General features: G+C 43.5%; 1 protein-coding gene across 2 annotated transcripts in view; it reads right to left on the bottom strand.

Annotated features, from left to right (window-relative positions):
- Positions 1-20359, bottom strand: part of tapt1a (transmembrane anterior posterior transformation 1a) — a 39057-nt gene that overhangs the window by 2796 nt on the left and 15902 nt on the right. For both annotated transcript variants that reach the window (XM_075481909.1, XM_075481910.1), the window contains one exon: positions 19619-19788. In XM_075481909.1, coding sequence (XP_075338024.1) covers positions 19619-19788 — 170 coding nt within the window. The remainder of the gene's footprint in view (positions 1-19618; positions 19789-20359) is intronic.

Below are 20359 nucleotides of genomic sequence, written 5' to 3'. Positions count from 1 at the left end.
AGTCCTCTGTCCGTGTCGAGTTGGCCAAAACTGTGGTTACTTTCTAAAGAGAAAATAACGTTGCAGTAATATGTTGATAGAAATTAATTCTAGAATAAGATTAAGAACTTTTATGGTCATTGCACAGATTTAAATTTTTTTGAAAAAGCAACATAAAAACATGGATAAAACATTGAAAATGCAATAAAGCTTAGAGTGCACCGCACGGCCCCATTGCTTTTTAAAAAACACACTCTGAGAACTAAGTGTTTAGTTCTTTTATGGTATTTGGGTAAAACTGTTCATGACAGGAGGTGTGGGTCCTAATGGACCTGTATCGCCTCCCAGGAGGCAGCAGTGTGAACAGGCTGTTTCCCTGGTTCCACTTTCCGGTCACTGCAAGCTTTGTCGTGTCTGTGGAGCTACAGCCGAGCTGTGATTAGCATAAAGACCAGAAGCAGTGGACACAGCAAGCCTGAAGAGTTTGTACAGGGTTCCCGTTGCCAGGCAACTGGTGGAGACTCCAGGAAGTCACTGCACCATATGACAATAAACTGCCGCTGTTAATGTTTTTGTGTTTAAGTTTAAACAAGATATTGAAGATTAAACAAACAAGATTCAACATGCTTATTAGTGAGCATCAGAAGTGCTTTTTTCCTTTTTGAAACTTCAAAGTCTGCAAAGTCCCTCCTAAACGGAGATGTAGTTAAACCAGCTGACTTGTGAAGTGGCTGCAGTTTTCCTCAGAAGTCAAACAATGGCTTCAACATAAAATATCCAGGGTGCATGTTGAATGGACATATAGAGGCTCAAAAAACTGCATAGTTCCATCAAACCCCAGACTGGAGGGTGGCTGGCAGTAGTTTGAATATAAATAGCTCTTTTTAAGAAATGAAAATACAATAAATATATTTTTTTACCTGATTGTACATCCATGAAAACTATTTCTAGGCTGAATGGCAATATACGGTATATGCCGGTATCACACATGATGTGAAAAACATTTTAAATTACATGATTCAATAAATGTATTGCTGTGCTCAACATTTACATACTCAACAAGCACAACTGTGCAAATAACAAATATATAAACAACAATAATAACAAATATACAGCTGCATATATATTTACATGCAAATTAAAAGACAGAGTTGAAGAAATCTTTAAATAAAGCTTATATTTAACACAAAGAGGCACACATTTGTCCCTCTGTTATGAGCTTGCTTACAATCTGCTAATACTCTTGTAAACAATTTGTTTAGTACGATTCAACCTGTCGGGTCCACAAAGTGTCCGACCTACTCCAAACTGACTGCTCGGTTTAAGTAATAAAAAAAATTATCCAGAAAAAGAGATTGACATAAATCATGTGACAGCACAGATCTCATTACAAACCACTGAATTATGTTAAAACATTGCAAAGGCGTTCTCACTCCGAGAGCACAGAGAACAGTCTCATTAGAAAAAATAAACCAAACAGAATAATTCATCATATCAGGGAGAACAGAGTAAAGCAGCATTAGATATTGAGAGAATCATCCAGAGACCACTGCCTCGCCACGGGCTGGCAGACTACCACAAACCTTCGATTCTTATTGTAGACGGAGCTCAACACACACTTCACAGGGAAGAACTGCAGTCCACCAGCATATCGTATGCGTGTACAAGATTCTGCATGTGTGTTTGAGCAACGCCATTAAAATGCAACAAACACAAGAAATAAAAAAATACAAGATCCAGTTCCACCTCAGTCATCTATAAAAATCATATTTCCCACCTGATACAGTCAACAACAGCCATGTTTACAGCTGTTAGAGGAGCTAAAGGCTCCTGCTCTGTGAGCAAGAGAACAATTTCCAACCTTATAAGACCATCATGCTATAACTCTCACCTCTGTCTCAAAATGCACCTTCCTGAAAAACAACTGCATGCCCAGCTCTACTTTATACTTTTTCACTGCATGTTACGATTCAACTCCACTCAATCTGTTTTACTCGGTGCCATGTACTTTCATAGTACTACTTAGTAATACCAACTGGCAATATGAATAGAGTGTGGACCACGGATTGGTCACCTGTGAGTGTAACAACTTTCGTTACTGTTGTGTGACACACCAGCTCACCTCCTTGCTCTCTGAAGTGAGAAGCTGTTTGTCACTGTGTGAACACTTTACAAATCTTTGGGTGTGAATTGTAAAACAGGGAAGTCAATGACAATAGTTCAGGAACAAGTAAAATGTTATCCTCTCTGGGTTTCATTACTTACGCGATAACAAACTGTGTTTTAACGTGCCACTAACAACTTTATTAAGTTGGATTTTTCTATTGATTCATTTGCTAATTATTTTCTTGATGTATTGCTTATTTTATAAAACATGTAAGGTCAATTTCTACAGCCCTAAGTTATGCTATTAAATGTCTTGTTTGTCAGAAGTTGACTGGTCACCTAAATACATTTCACTGTTATTCAAGTCTCATACGGTGTGATTGTGGAATTTCTCTCTTCTTCTCTTGAGTTACCTGAGCTTTAATAAAAGTTAACCACCACATGGCTTTTTATCCATCTTTGCCTCGTGGATGAAAACATGCGTGCAGACAGATGGTAGATCTTAGTGTTACATGAATCTAGACCATTGAAAAGCCAAAAAAAAAAAGCAAATGAACATGATTGTGCTGTAGCGTGCTCTCAGGAAAGACAGAGCACAGAGATGTTTACATAAAGATCCAACCTTTCTTGACATCAAGAAACGTACCCTCTTTACGACCCTCTCAACGGATCAGCTCAAAGGAGATAACGGAGCCAGATGTGAGACCAACTAAATGGGGTTCTTTGTTTCCGAGTCTTCTCTCCCCCAGACCAGCTACGAATAATAAATTATGTAGGACACCTCCTGATAAGAGAGCAGATGTAGCCTCAAATGTCCTGCTGGTCCAACCTGAAGGAATGCCACACTTCCCTATTTTCAGAGAGTGAAAATTCCACTATAAACCTCGCTTTCCGTAGACTGAAAGTGTGAAAATCATTACTGGACAAACCTACAGATCATTTTGAAACATTCGCCATTCTTGTACCTTCTTCAATTAGCAAATTATGAAAATTGGATTTAAAAGGGATCCCTCTCGTGGAGCCACAGTGCCCCCCAAAGGACATGGATAACGGACACTTTTCAATATATCAGCCTAAACAACCATGGACAATTTCAACTACGGATGTTAATGTTCTCATTATGTGCAAAGCATAACCTAATAGGGTTTAATTCCACAGGTATTACTCAAACAGCTGCAGATCATTCTAAATTAACAGCAAGCAAAGTTGTCATTACCATTTTTGTCATGATAATATGAAGTATTGTATGCTAATAAGTGTTTCATGCTCATATTTGTGTTTATGCCTGCTTTTATGTGACATTATTGTCTGTTAAGAACATTATATTGTCTAAAATCACTGTCATATGGGTTAAATACGGTATAAGAAAGGAGCAGAATCCCCCCTTTTTGTCTCATGAATTCAGCATGGTCAACCCCCCTTTTTTCCCTTGGGTCAAAAGCCAGCTGAACTCTGATTGGACGAAAGCTGACATGTGACCTCGAGTTTAAAACCCGAGCGCACCAGAGATTCTCTCTCTCATATCTACCATCTTCCCCCTCTTAGCTCGCTCTTACTGCTTACTCTCAAAATCCGCAACTCTGGGACCTCCCTGTGGTCCTCCAAGCCTTGACCACTCCCTTTGTCCCCTAAGCTTATGCTTACAATTTTTGACCTCTCTCTTGTCTTATCGTTTGCTCTTAGCTCACCTCTTGTTTTTCTCCGTAACTATTAATTCCCAATTTTTTTTAGACTTCCTTTTTTTTATAAAAGTCTGGTCCGATACACGCGAGTGTTTGCTAAATCACACCGCCCGGCCCAAGAAGAACAGCCGACTAAACGTCACCCAGCCGGTCACCAAGGAAACGTGGTCTCCAACAACGACGCCCAGCCGCTGGTAACCAAGGAAACGTGGTCTCCAACAACGACGCCCAGCCGCTGGTAACCAAGGAAACGTGGTCTCCAAGGACTGACGCTCACCTTGTAAATAACCACGATACTCTACGACAAAGTAAGGTGCTGGTTTGAGATCTTTTGAAACCGTGGATAAAGTGAAAACTTTCTCTGGAAGCGACGAATGAACAGACCTACGCGGGCAGAAGACTGTTGGCACAATATCCGTGTTATGAACCAGATTTAGTCACATTTTTGATAGGTAACCCTGTTAATGGCCTGCTCCTTTCTTCCCTATTACCCTTTTTTTTGGTTTCCCCAATAATTCTAATTTCTGTCTCTTTATCAATTGTTTATACCCCTATATACCTGTGCAATGTTGAATAAATGTTTATGTTAAGCCACTTAAGAGTGTCACAGACAGTTACTAAAGCCGGTTACCAATCCAAATAGGACGCACGACTCAGAATGAGACTGATTCTTAAAATAACATACTAGGATTGCAAGATTTTAAACAGTCTTCCTCTTTGGACTGTAACGTAACAAATTAAAATAAAAGAGGTGGTGCCCTACTATTTTCGAGGTAAATATTAATTAATAACGTGTCAACGCTACATATATTTTGGTGCCGTCCGTCCGAGGCTATTTGTGAAGTAGCCGCGCTTAGCAAAACTGCCTGTGTGTGTGAGCATTGTTCTACAAACTGTTTGTTTCCTGCAGTTAAGAGTTAACGAAAGCAAAGATATAGAGCCGAATAACAAACTTTATGGACGCATAAACTTGTTGTTTGAATTGTTTTTGTAGTAAGAAAGTATTACAAAAACACAGAAACGGAACACGTCAGCGCTGCCTGAGTGTGCTTCCGCCTGAAGTAATTTTGCATGCAAGAGCGTGTTAAAAAAAAAAAAACGCTCAATTATATATATGGCCAAGTGGGGATTAATGGTTGCGAGTATCCAACATTGATATAACCACTCTGAGAAACAGAGATAATTATCCGCGAGATTCCGGTTAATATCTGCTGAACTCAGGACTCCGTGCTGAAGCTAGTGTAGCTACATAGCCAGCAGCTGGTTTGTTTACAAACAGCCAGGAGATTTGACAGGCCTACGGCGAAACCTCCCGTGGCCGGTGAAAGTAACGTCTATACGGCGTGTGTATTATCACTTCCCGAAGAGAGGGTAGTTATAGTCAATTTTGAAGAGTTGAAGTGCCTAAAGGCAAGTCTGTTTTAACTCGGTGTTCGTAGAAGCACGAGCCCAACTGAGTCAGCACGTCGGCAGGAGCGCTGACGTGTTGGAAGCCCTTAAAAGCTTAAGGTGGAAAGTTGGAGACTGCCACGTCTCGCAAATGCTGCCTCTTCTGCAAAGCTGTTGATAAAAGCTGTGTTAGAAACCGCCGTGTTTCTCTTTGCTTGTGACATGAATGTTGTTTAAAAGCTTGGCGTGAGTCTGCTAAGCTAAAAATTTGCTGTGGGCTGAGAGCCACACAGCACGGACACTTCCTGAGTGGGAGGTGCCAAAGTCGTCAACATCTGACGTCAGCACTTTCTCACTCTTCCCCTGGAAGTCCGCTGCAAATAACGCAAGAACGAGCCTCAGCGTCATCTGCTGGTAGCTTGGTTAATTACAACAAAGTGAAGGAATTCTGGGAAATGGTGTTTGACTAACAAATCTGACCAGCGCCATTGTAACTTGTGGTGAAGTGATTGAATTGAAAAGCAATCACGTGGTTCACAACTAATTCCTGTACTAACAATGACTGTTTGCATAACTTGTTTAAGGGTTTAAGAGAAAAACGATTCTTAAATAAATAGGAAATTTAAAATCAGAAAACTCAACAGTAACTGATTTTTAAGGTTAAAAGAGAGTCAACCTAAAACGGTGGATTATATCCACAACTCCTAAATCGCGACACCCCAATCAGCAACCCCAAAATTAACATCATTAGAAAAGGAACGACACTTGGAAGAAGGAAAGAACTTATCAATAATTTGGCTTAATCAAGTAAGATAAATTTTATTAAGGAATACTTCTTTCTGAATTTTCTTTTGTTTGATTATTTCCATCTTGTTGTTATTTAATTTTGTTTTAAGTTTAATTTCAAAAGCAATTTGGAATTAAATAATTTTAAGCGATAAACTTTTAAAACATTTTTTTGATCATTAATTTTAATTTTTAATTATTTTATTTTTTTTTTTATTTTTTTTTAATTTTAAATTGAAAGAATTTTTATTTTTTTTATTTTTCTTCCTTTTCTTTTTCTTACTTTCCTTCCCTTCTTCCAGACACGCTAAACTTAGTCTATAACTTGCCTAACTGCTTACCACGGTTACGCCTAAACAAATAGATTAACAAAACTTTTCTCGACAAATCAACATGACTTCTGACACGTCCAGTCAGGACGATCCATTCGAAGCAATGGAAAACACCCTGATGGATTTGACTGAAGAGCTAATTCCAGGTTATGTCAACAAAATAACAGGCACTGACCCCAACGAGCTCGGGGCAATAGTGTCAGAACTTATTGCAGGAGTGGAAGCGAAGACGCCCAAAGACAAAACTTTAACAAAGTTATTGGGGAGCTTAGCTGTCGTCTTCTCCGCGCGATTCAAACATGCACATAAGGTGGTGGAGCAAGCCGCTGAAAAACTCAAAACTCGGTCGCAAACGATAACGCAATTACAGGAGGAAAAGAAATTCCTCCAACATAAATTAGACGTCTCTGAAAGGACAGCAAGCCAAGCTGCTGACCAAATAGAGAAATTAACAACCCAGGTTGAACAATCAGACAGAGATATGAATCAACTAAAAGGGATAAACGGTGAGCTTGGGGAATCGCTCCAGCAGTGCCAACAAGAGTTGCTGGCTAACCAAGCTAAACTGGAAGAGGTTGATAAAGCCCATAAGGACTCGCAACAACCTCTCCACGATGCCCTGCAGACAGTGCAGGATTTGAACACTGAAGTCGCATCCTATGAGACGCATCTCAGTGCTAAACAAAAACAGATACAGCTTTTGCAGGAACACCTCGGCGAAGCTAAAGACAAAATCAATGAAGCGTATCAGCAAAACGAACGCCTAACAGGAGAGTTGATAAATGCAAAGAGAGATTTACGTCAGTCCTTGGAGGCTGAACGCAAACTGAAAATGCATGATCCCTCTCAACCAGAAAAGGAAGGCCGTTTTAGCTATAAGGGAGCCCAGGGGGAGTCGTTCTTTCCCCCAACAGGGCCAGCTACCCCAAATCCTTTCAGAGCCCACGGTGAGTCCCCAGAACCAACCAGACTGGATCAGTCGGTCCTTGCTCTGGGAAACCACACACCGTTGGGACCTTCTGACCGAGAATTAGACAAAATCGCTCGCAACGTGCCAAGGTTCGAACCCACTCCTGGGGGGCCGCACGACACCCGAGCTTACTTAAATGATATTGACTTCTATTTGCGTCGATTTCCAAACGCATCCATTACGGACAAAATCTACTTGATTAAAATCACGTCCAGCCGTGAAGTAAGTAGATTCATCGAACGTCAGCTTGATTACATCCAAAATGATTATGCACTTCTCTGTCAAACGATGGAGAAGGAATTTTCAGATGAGCTGTCTCAGTCTGGTCTAAGTACCGCCATGATGATTAAGCAGGGACGTAGTGAGCTGCCTCAGCAGTACTATTACCGTCTCCTCAACGCTTATTTTGGCTCACGCAACGACAAGGGAATGGAGGAAGATATAAATTTCAAAACTCTCTTCATCCAAAATCTCCATCCCGTTACTAGTCACCACTTGGGGGTCATGGCTAATCCGCGAACAGCCACAATTGTGCAGCTCCGTGAGTGGGCCACTTTAGGTTTCCAGAAACACAGACAAGCTAAACAGCCAGAGCATAACACTGTTCTGACGCTGAACGCCGAACACCCACCTATGGAGCTCGAAGGAGCCCAAAGGGGTAAGGCAACTGGTCACGACACCCGACCACAGCGGTCTAGTGAGAGTCACAAGACATCACAGACTCAACCGTCTCATCCGAGAGACGGCTACTCGAAACCTCACTGGCCCAGTAAAGAGCGATCTTACTCACGTGTAGAACACAACGAACCTCCCTTTAACCCTCACAGAGGAAAGTTCTTCCCAAACCGGTTTCCCAAATACCCAGCTCGGGAGAATCAGGGTGACTATAAAAATAGGCCTCGGGACACACATCCACGCACGGAATGGTCCAAATTATCCCAACAGGAATCGAATGATTCACACAAAAGGAGCAACAAAGACTCTCCAGGCATGAGATCTGAAAAGGAAAAAGAAGCCTTTGGTCTCAGCCAGGATGAGATAGACAATATTAAACATTTGTTGCAAGAAATGAAAGAAAAGAAAGTTGACAAAAAGTCTGATCTTCTGTCTATAACCACTGTGACACAGAACCTGGCCCTGCCAGCTGATTCCCTTTCACAGCCAGAACGAGTAGCCGAGCCAACTCCAGAATCTGAGCTGGACCCACAACAGGCTCAAACAGAGTCACAAACTCCTGTGAACAGCACAGAAGAAGAGGCAAAAGATCCTCTCCCACCTAGCGCAGTCTTGGTTGTACAGCTGGATCAAAAAGAGATCTCCTCTGACCAGGATGCCTCTCTGATACAAGTTGAACCACCTGTACACCAATTTCTGTGCAACCTCTCTGAAAAGGGAGTCGCACGCAAGTTTTACATCTCATTAACCTTGGAAGATGTGCTGAGACATGAAGCTCTCCTCGACACCGCCGCGGATATAACTTTAATGTCTCTATCTCTTTTTAACAGACTTCGTAAGGCAGCAAACCACGGCAATAAAGAGTTAAAACTCCAACCTTGCTCTCTGGAGGTGCGCCCGTACGCCTCTAATAACACTACGCTGTCAGCAGTATCTCTGATACAACTGTCAATCGGACCAATGACTCTGATTCATCCCGTGTATGTGTCATCGCTTGAGTCCATTCCTTTGCTTGTCGGAAAAGATCTTCTGAACCGTTTCGAGCCTTTACTCGATTTCAAACGATTGAAAGTGTGGGCACAAGTGCGAGAACCTCTGACGATTACTTTTCCGTACAATGAAGATTTTAGCTGCTATGTCCTTGAAAGTGAAAAGCATAACTCTGTCCAACAGATAACTTCACTCGAGCCGTCCGAAACCGTAACACACGATGAGGTTGTCCACAGCAGTCCAGCCACTCAGGCCGACCCTGACAACCTGGTGACGCAGCTCGCGACACAACGAGACACTTTCCTGTGTGCATTACAACCGTCAGCCACGCAGGACGAGTACTGTCCACAGGTGCTCGGAGGTCTTGAACTGCAAAAGTCGCAGATAGATGATGTGATTATAGCTTTATGGGCTGATAAATCCGCAATCAGTAAGGATCTGTATGAGTCATTGGCACGAGAAAACGCCAATCTCCGGATGGTGAAAAAGACATTCCGTTTCCCATTAGATCCTACACCAACCACAACACTCACTGCCATGGGTGTTTGTGCTCTCACATTAAAATGGAATAACAGAATGTTGATTCACACTTTTCTGGTTATTCCCGACCTTCCACACTCAGTGTACGTAGGAGGCGATATACTGGTGAGACTAGGAGTCCAAGTTGACACAGTAAATAACATTCTGTGGTCACTAACACCCGTGCGTGATTCTTCTTATCTGCCTGACGCAGACAACCTGAAGTCAGGACAGACAATTCCAGAGGTATGTCAAGTAGCTAACTTCCAACATGCCACAATACCAGCACGCACGGCGAATGTCCCTCTCCAAATATGCATGCAACCAGGACAGAATCTTAACCACTCACAAGCTCTGTTTCAACCTTCGCCATTGTTCTTCGAACTTGGACTGTCCCTGGAAGCAACTCCTCTTTTGGGCCTAAATTCTAGGACCACATTCTTGCTGATCAACAACATCGGCGAGGAAGCCATACTGATCCCAAAAGGCACGCCACTGGGCTGGCTTATCAGTACTGACTTCCATGACTTTGAGCTGGGCATCCCAATACTGGGACAAATCCCAACTCCACTCTACCCAAAACATCAGACAACTCACGTTGTCTACACAAAGCCTTCAAGGGCGATCGCACTCTTTTCGGTCGTGACTCTCGACCAGAACTCAGTCAGTCGCATTGATCTTAGTCATGATGAACAAATGACACTTCACACGGTTGACGTCTTGGCGGTTACATCAACCCCAGATTCTCCCGACGCACAGGAAAAAGTAACAACAGGGCCATCCCCTAATGTTGCTGATCGAATCGAAGAAGTGGTAACGCAAGCTAACGCTCTCGTTAATGACGAGGAACGCGACAAGCTACGCCAAACCCTTCTCAAATATCAGGATTTTTTCTCACTTGATTCTTCGGATTGTGGGTTAACCACAATCCACTCAATGCGCATTCCTACTCCACCAGACGCACCGCCAACTTTTGTGCGTCAGTATAAGATTCCTCTAGCATCACAGGAGCCTATACAAGAAATAATAGACGACCTGTTGAAAAACGGGATCATTCGGCCTTGTAACAGCACTTACTCGGCACCGCTCTGGCCGGTCGTGAAACCCAATGGAAAATGGAGACTCACGATCGACTATCGAAAACTCAACCAACAGGTCCCTCTCTCGAGATGGCCAATGACTCAGCTTGAACAAGAACTTCCTCGCGTTAAAAATGCCAAATACTTCTCCACTCTAGACGTGGCGTCGGGTTTCTGGACCATTCCAGTACACGCTGAGGACCAACACAAGTTGGCATTCACGTTCGCTAACCGTCAATATACATTCACCAGGTGTCCTTTTGGCTACGCCAACTCACCTGCTGAATTCAACATATTTCTGAACAAAGCATGTCCTGATGCCGGCGAACGAGGTAACCTCATCTACGTCGATGACATCCTCCTCCGTAGCCCCAACCTGGATGCACACATTCAGGAAATCGACCATGTCCTGGGTCAACTCACCACTGCGGGTGCAAAAATATCACTCTCAAAATGTCAGTGGTGCAAAACCAAAGTAGACTACGTCGGTCTCCTAGTAGGACCAAGTGGTGTCGAGCCACAAGTTAACCGCATCCAGGGCATCAGTAACATCAAAGTTCCCTCAAACGTCTCTGAGCTCCGCAGCTTCTTAGGAGTCTGCAACTACTCTCGACAGTTCATTGAGAGCTATGCCGACATAGCAAAACCTCTAACTGAACTACTTAAAAAGGACACACCTTTTATCTGGGCTGGGCCACAACAAAAGGCCATGTCCACCTTAAAAGAAAAACTGTGCACAGCACCATGTTTAAACTACCCTAACTGCGACAAACCATTCCACCTCGAAGTGGGCTTCTCAACTCACTGTTTAAGCGCTGGTCTGTATCAGAAATACGACCAGGATAAGAGAGTAGTGGCGTACGCCAGTAAAACGCTAGCTATACCCGAGCTGAAATATTCTGACTGTGAAAAAGCTCTGCTTGCCACAGTTTGGGCAGTTAAACATTTCTCCAACTACCTTGGAGGCCAAAAGGTCATTGTAGAAACACAACACCAACCTACCACGTTCCTTAACAGCCAACGTATAAGGGATGGAGTTGTAACAAATGCCCGTGTGGCCTCATGGCTAATGGCTCTGCAAAGTTTCGACTTAGAAGTCCGCTACGCGCAGAACAAAAAGAGCCCTCTCGGCACCGATCTTGCTGCATGTCAGAACTGCACTGCAGATACACCTCCACTCTGCGCAATTACAGATAAACCCTCACCTGTAACCAACCCCCACCATCACTACTACGATGAAAACGTGTGTAAAAACATGACTACTGCGTATGTAGATGGGTGCTCTTTTCATCATGACACGGTTACACGAGCAGGTGCAGGCGTCGTTTGGCTCCAGAACAACCCCTATGAACCTCAAAGCTTCCAGCTTGGTTCACAGTCGTCCCAATACGCAGAAGTGGCAAGTGTCCTGATCACGGTACAACTCGCTGCAGAAAAAGGTGTGAAAGACTTATTGATTTGTACTGATTCAAACTACGCTCGTCTCAGTTTCTCTTGCCACCTTGCCACGTGGAAACGCAATGGTTTCCTGACTTCCAGCAGAAAACCTGTGAAAAATAAAGAATTGTTCCTGGCATGTAACCACGCCATTGAGTCCAACAACATGCAGATCTACTGGAAAAAGGTCAGAGGCCACTCACGTGTACCGGGGCAAGACAAAGAACTGAACGATCTAACTGATTCATTGGCAAAACAGGGAGCGATGCATGGCATCCCCTGGTCACTGGATCCCTCGTGGCTAACCGCAGCCACCGCGGACTCCTCCGAACCACAGGTCTGTGTGGTGACGCGTTCCAAAACGAACCCTCCCGCCCAGACATCTAACGATGGATCAGTGTCAGTGGAACCAGCGTTCACCAACACTGATCTGGTCACCCTTCAATCGCTCGACCCTGCCATCAATAAAATGGTGTTGTTCGTGTCTGACGGCTCAAACACACCCTCTGAGTCTGACCTCAATAACATCCCTGATTTAAGGAAACTCTTTGCCACTCGATCAGCCCTGCGGTTGGTCAAAGGTGTCTTAGTTCATGTTTCCGACGCACTCTCTTCACCTGCGTTCGTGGTCCCTCGAAACCAAAGGGGGGTGATGCTTGTGCACGCACACGACCTTCCCGCGGCTGGACACAAAGGTGTCAAAGCAACATACAGCGCGTTAAAACAAGTGGCATACTGGCCAAAAATGAGAAAAGATGTAGCCGACTACATCAAAGGATGCCTTGTGTGTTGCCAGTTTCAGCCGACAAACCCGATACACCGAGCTCCGTTGCAGAGGAGAGGCATCTCATTCCCATGGTCAGACCTCCAAATTGACTGGGTGGGACCTCTCACCAAATCAACCAGAGGCAACAAATACTTCCTCACGGTTACATGTGCATTCACCAAATGGGTAGAATGCCTACCAGCTGCAAACGATACAGCTGAAACTACCGCCTACCTGCTCATGAACCATGTGTTCTCAAGATTCGGCCTTCCGAGTCGTGTCAACTCAGACAGAGGAACACACTTCACGGCAGAAGTCATGCAACAGTTGTGGCAAGCTCTGGGTGTGAAAGCAAACTTTCACATCAGTTATCACCCGCGAGCCTCAGGTCAAGTAGAGCGAGCCAACCGAACTGTGGTGAACATACTCAAGAAGTACGTTGCATCCAACCAACGAGATTGGGATGTAAAATTGCCGTTGGTCTTAATGGCCATCAGAGCAACACCACACGAAGCAACGGGAATCTCCCCGTTTGAAATGATGACAGGCAGACAGATGACAATGCCACTGCATCTGCTCTACCAACCAGGTGAAGCCAGTGTAGCAACAGCGTACACCACTCACCAGTACATGAAGGACCTCAGCAGACACCTACAGGTAACCTTTGCATTCGCTCAGAAACACCTGGAAAAATCGGTCGAGGGAAGAAAGAGCTATTATGACCAAAAAGCCTCACAGGAGGAACTCCAAGTGGGGGACAAGGTCTGGTACTACAACTTCACCAAAACCGGTGAACAGACGAGTCACAAGGTTGGAAAGCTGGCCAAAAAGTTCCTTCCTCGATGGACAGGACCCCACCTGATCACCGAAAAACTGTCACCAGTGGTGTATCAGATAAAAATCAGCCAAGGACAGAAAGAAGCCAAGTCCAAATGGGTCCACAGAAACCAAATTAGACCACATAAAAGCTTTAGGGGACCCGCTGAGGACAATCAGGTCTCAGCAAACCCATAAAACCGAGATCCACAAGGGGGGGAGCAAAAGCCTTAACAAAACGATAAAAGAAAAGAACACAGAGCTCCCTCCTAAACAATATTATTAGCAAGGAACTAAAATCAAAATAGGCAAAACCAGAATAGTTCAAACTAAAGTCCGTCTTCCCGATCCGACTGCCTGTCTAATAAAAGCTACTAACACACTAACTGCAAGTGGGGGTGAACTAGCCAACTCTAACCTCCGTCCAACCAAAAGTGTATCAATTTGAAATAAGCCCTAATATCCATCACTGTTTTTCACCAGGATGATGACACTCTGGCTCATACTTGCGACGATGGGACTGGCAACTATTCCCACTTGGACTGAGATCGTTGAACCCGGACCAGACTCCGGAATTGTTCTAATGGAACAACCCGGACTCCTGATCACCAACTGCCGGCTACACACCCAGAAGGTGTATGTCCGGTTCAGTCCTAGTGTGCTGTGCACGAGGAACGTGCCTAGCTCCGCCAAACTGACTTCGTGGGCCGGCGCTCGGTGGAAGAGAGAAGTCATCACTCATGCGGAGGTAGACATCACCCATATGTTGCAACAACTCCAGAAGTTCACCATCACTCAATCAGAACTGAGTGGGGCGAACAGAAGGGAGAAACGCTTCATTGGGGGACTACTGGCAGCCGCATCCGCCGTCGGCTCCCTATTCAGTTTGGGGGCGTCAGCCGTGAATGCCGTAAACATTGCCGCGATAAAGCGTCATATGGGTGAGTTGCAGGGTGAAATCCCGGGCATCCAACAGCAACTAGACTTGCAGAGAGGACAGCTCAGCACGGTGACCAAAACTGTGGAAGGCACGGTCTTGGTTTTGAACTCCCATAGTGAAACCCTGATGAAGACAGTCGCAGCAGAAGACACACTGCTGGGAGTTTTAAAGGTTGATTATGCTCACACACAGCTGGTAACTATGCTCATGTCTGATCTGATAAGAGATGTTAGCTCCTCCGTTGATACTCTAGCTATGGGAAAAATCCCTCCGTACCTAGTGTCGCTAGCCGTAGTACAGGACATTCTGTCCACGGCCACTAGAGAAATTGTTAACCCCTTGCAAGCACATCTAGCTTATACATTAGGCAGCGCAGTCCCCATTCACGTAAATCCCGAAGGCCGCGAAATAGCCTTCCTCATTAATCTTCCCATAGTTACCCTCGACAACATCTACCGACTAAAAGACGTCATCAACGTAGGAATCTGGAAAGGTGAAACCCACGTTAAAGTGCACACACCAACAGTGGTAGCGTACCACGATAGTTCTCCAGATCTCTACCTCGCGCCCAATTTAAAAATGTGCACCCTTACCAGAGACATTCATTATCTCTGCCCCAGCAAACCATTCGTTAGAGACGACACTGGGGGCCTCTGTGGACTTAAACTTCTCACCGAAGACTCCCAGTGCCAAACAACTCTCACACCAAAATACCAAGTAACTAACACCCAAGCAGAAACTGTGGGAAGTCGCTGGTTGGTTAACACTCCAGCGAAGACCGCCACTATTAGTTACGATCAACACGACACGTCTACCAAAATGGAACTACCAAACCGCACATTGTGGGTCACAGTTCCTGAAGGCGCAATCCTTCACATAGGAGACCTGGCCCTTTACCACCTTAATCCTGACCAATACGACGGGGAAATAGAAATCTCCGATTTCTACTCAAAGCAATCCCTGGAGCTTGAGGCAGACACGGTCACTCAACTCCAATTTGAAGGTTTTAAAACCATTGACGTCAGTCCCATAGAGAACGTGCTGAAAGAAATAACCTCCAGCAACAAACCTCCCCGACCAACTATATCCTACTCATGGTCAGGCCCCGACACAGTAACCGCGACTATGGTTGCCCTAGGCTACCTCCTCACCTTCGGAATCGCGTACCTATATTCTCGACGCGCTAACGCCCTCCAGGGCCAAATTAACCTACTCAAATGGACCACGAGACGTAACAAACGTAAGAAGCCAGATCAGGACAAAAACACCACCGATCTAGTGACTTTTGATGAGGAGACAGAATCGGAAGAACCCCGAGTCATATATTCCCTTGCAGTCCACGAACTAGCGAATGAAGTATAACTCTAAGCCAACTTTTCTGTCACCTCTGCCCCTTTTTGATTTTTCTTTGTTACTTAGTCCATTTACCCTTTTTTTAAAGAATTAGCTAGAAGATAGGTTAGACATTAGTTTCAGGCTACGACTATAGTCCCTTAAGAAAGCGTAGTTAAATTCGTTATATCTTTTTATATGTTTTTCTAATTCCATAAGTCTTACAGTAAAATAGTACTACAAGATAGGAAAAGCCAACACAACCACCTCAGAGAACACCTCAGCCTCTTGGACCTGAGACCACTGGGATTACTCCTCCGTGATTCCGAGATCTCCCCAGGACACCTCCAAATCAAGTGGGGGATATGTAGCGTGCTCTCAGGAAAGACAGAGCACAGAGATGTTTACATAAAGATCCAACCTTTCTTGACATCAAGAAACGTACCCTCTTTACGACCCTCTCAACGGATCAGCTCAAAGGAGATAACGGAGCCAGATGTGAGACCAACTAAATGGGGTTCTTTGTTTCCGAGTCTTCTCTCCCCCAGACCAGCTACGAATAATAAATTATGTAGGACACCTCCTGATAAGAGAGCAGATGTAGCCTCAAATGTCCTGCTGGTCCAACCTGAAGGAATGCCACACTTCCCTATTTTCAGAGAGTGAAAATTCCACTATAAACCTCGCTTTCCGTAGACTGAAAGTGTGAAAATCATTACTGGACAAACCTACAGATCATTTTGAAACATTCGCCATTCTTGTACCTTCTTCAATTAGCAAATTATGAAAATTGGATTTAAAAGGGATCCCTCTCGTGGAGCCACAGTGCCCCCCAAAGGACATGGATAACGGACACTTTTCAATATATCAGCCTAAACAACCATGGACAATTTCAACTACGGATGTTAATGTTCTCATTATGTGCAAAGCATAACCTAATAGGGTTTAATTCCACAGGTATTACTCAAACAGCTGCAGATCATTCTAAATTAACAGCAAGCAAAGTTGTCATTACCATTTTTGTCATGATAATATGAAGTATTGTATGCTAATAAGTGTTTCATGCTCATATTTGTGTTTATGCCTGCTTTTATGTGACATTATTGTCTGTTAAGAACATTATATTGTCTAAAATCACTGTCATATGGGTTAAATACGGTATAAGAAAGGAGCAGAATCCCCCCTTTTTGTCTCATGAATTCAGCATGGTCAACCCCCCTTTTTTCCCTTGGGTCAAAAGCCAGCTGAACTCTGATTGGACGAAAGCTGACATGTGACCTCGAGTTTAAAACCCGAGCGCACCAGAGATTCTCTCTCTCATATCTACCATCTTCCCCCTCTTAGCTCGCTCTTACTGCTTACTCTCAAAATCCGCAACTCTGGGACCTCCCTGTGGTCCTCCAAGCCTTGACCACTCCCTTTGTCCCCTAAGCTTATGCTTACAATTTTTGACCTCTCTCTTGTCTTATCGTTTGCTCTTAGCTCACCTCTTGTTTTTCTCCGTAACTATTAATTCCCAATTTTTTTTAGACTTCCTTTTTTTTATAAAAGTCTGGTCCGATACACGCGAGTGTTTGCTAAATCACACCGCCCGGCCCAAGAAGAACAGCCGACTAAACGTCACCCAGCCGGTCACCAAGGAAACGTGGTCTCCAACAACGACGCCCAGCCGCTGGTAACCAAGGAAACGTGGTCTCCAACAACGACGCCCAGCCGCTGGTAACCAAGGAAACGTGGTCTCCAAGGACTGACGCTCACCTTGTAAATAACCACGATACTCTACGACAAAGTAAGGTGCTGGTTTGAGATCTTTTGAAACCGTGGATAAAGTGAAAACTTTCTCTGGAAGCGACGAATGAACAGACCTACGCGGGCAGAAGACTGTTGGCACAATATCCGTGTTATGAACCAGATTTAGTCACATTTTTGATAGGTAACCCTGTTAATGGCCTGCTCCTTTCTTCCCTATTACCCTTTTTTTTGGTTTCCCCAATAATTCTAATTTCTGTCTCTTTATCAATTGTTTATACCCCTATATACCTGTGCAATGTTGAATAAATGTTTATGTTAAGCCACTTAAGAGTGTCACAGACAGTTACTAAAGCCGGTTACCAATCCAAATAGGACGCACGACTCAGAATGAGACTGATTCTTAAAATAACATACTAGGATTGCAAGATTTTAAACAGTCTTCCTCTTTGGACTGTAACGTAACAAATTAAAATAAAAGAGGTGGTGCCCTACTATTTTCGAGGTAAATATTAATTAATAACGTGTCAACGCTACAGTGCAGTGAACCAAGTAAGGCAGCAGTTGTGTGAGGAAACACCAAAGTAATTCAGTAACAGCAGTGAGTGTGGTATTTACGGTCGATAGTTCAAATCCCAGAAACTAAATATGTGGGAAGCAGAGGGAGAATTTCCCACAACCTCAAAGTAGTTATCATTATACTCTATATGCTTGGACAGGTGGTCTTAAGTCATAAAGCTGCAGCTCGGGAACAAGCATTAGTACGAGTTTGGATGTGTGAGGACACCAGGATCTTTATAATTTTAAAGCTCCTCGCCCCGTGCAGGAGATGGATGTGTGGAACAGGAGGAAATATCTGCAGGGGTTCGGCTACAGACTGACAGGGAGATGAGGCCACCTCCAGATGTCACTGTGTGTTACTGTAGGTACAGGCCCGGTGTCACAACTTGTCAAGACATGAATGTTAATGAGGAGGTTAATGTGCAAATATCATTGCTGGAAGAAGTGTTTGATCAGATTGACTAACACAATAATTCTGTGCGTCATGTATATGTGCTTACTTGATGATGCAAGTCAAGAGAGAACTGCAGGCAGAAAACTGACAATTAGTAGCATTTGCTCTCATGACTGTAGAGACAGATGCATAAAGCTTTTAAAATAAAAAAAATTTAAACTGATATGCTGCTCTTAAAAAGTACTTTTTTGTGCAGGTTTGTGCATTCAACATTTCAACTTTTACAGTAGCATCTAATAAATGTGGAAAAAAAAATAACATTTGACTACAATAAAGATGAGAAATACTATAATCTATTTATAAAACCAGACACCTATATACACAGTCATAAAAGTGAACTGTAATATTCAAGGACCTGGCAGTTTAATCCCTGATAGATGCAGACAATTTAATTTGTGAAAGTGAAATGGGGTAATCAAACTGAGATGATTGTATAATTACATCGACTGATTGGAAACACTCCCCCTTAAAATAAGGTCAACCCGTGTTTTCCACCAACAAATCTGTTCCAATTATGTGATTAGACGGTGTTAAGGACGGGGGTCTTTGGTGACATACTCCGCATTTAAAGTTAAACAGATTTTTATTAATGAATTTATGTAAACAGTTCTGCAACAGAAATGTGATTACTCTGTATTACTTTGGTTCTACTGTGAATGCTCAGTGTTTACCAGCCTAGGTCGATGCATGAACTGTAAGCGAAGTTCAATCCAAACCTTGTCTGAAATGCATTTTTCCCGCTAGCTTGAGTGTAGACATTTAAAATGTGTCCACTCCATAGAAAAGGAGTGCAATGAAATTAAAGTTATGTCTGAATTCTACTGATAACCACATACAGCGAAGGTTTTAAGAATCATTTGAATTTCTCAATGCTTTCATTGAGCAACATCACAGGCACTAAAATTAATAATGGACAAATAAACAAACACATACAGACACTTATGTTACTCTCATTTGACTGAATTGAACTGTAACTGATCTGCTTGCAAACAAGATTATTAGTTACTGCAACAGTAATGCTTTTTTGCTACTTAGGTGTGGTTGTGTGTGGTTTACCTGAAGGTGTAGTACATCTGGCAAGGTCAGCTTTGCTGGGGCTCTTTACAGAGGAGGATGGAGCAGTCGAAGACTTCTCAAACAGTTTGTCCTCCATGTTGGCTCTCTTGACATAAACACACGACTTCCCCAGCAGCACAATACTGTTCAACACTTTCAGAGTTACCAACCTAAAGAAAGAGGGAGGAAGGGAGCAGTAGTGAAGGAAATTATTTTTAAAGTTTGAGTTGAAAACCTATGAATGAAACTTTTTTTTTTCCTTCTTTCTTTAAAAAGAAAGAACTTGGTAATCAGATTAGCTAAAAATGTCACTATATGACTGTGATACACAAGACTAACACAATGTGAACAAATCTGGTTCCTCTGGGTCCCCTAGAAGAGATTTACAAGAATCCACCACCATGCCTGAGTGAAGTCAGGAGGAGATTGACACTCCAGCTAGTGTCAATCACTGCCACTGCTACAGCTGGTATTCTCACCACGCTGTGCATGCATGACAGCCTCATCTGCAGGGATGCAGAGCTGAAGCACAGCAGAGAGGAACCTGCGAGTTGTATTCATTCAAAATGATCAAGGCAAGTCCACTTTCTTCTCAAAGTTACAAAATTCTGTTAAAGGTGAGAGTTCTCTATTGTAGTTGGTGGCAGCTTTATTTTATTTTTTTACATTATTGATTATCACTGAGCATTGGCATTAAACATTTAATATTGTTTCATGCAGTCAAATAAAATGTTTATTTTC

Source organism: Odontesthes bonariensis, chromosome 13 (assembly GCF_027942865.1).
Source record: "Odontesthes bonariensis isolate fOdoBon6 chromosome 13, fOdoBon6.hap1, whole genome shotgun sequence".
NCBI lineage: Eukaryota > Metazoa > Chordata > Actinopteri > Atheriniformes > Atherinopsidae > Odontesthes > Odontesthes bonariensis.
This window is presented reverse-complemented; position numbering and strand designations above follow the sequence as displayed.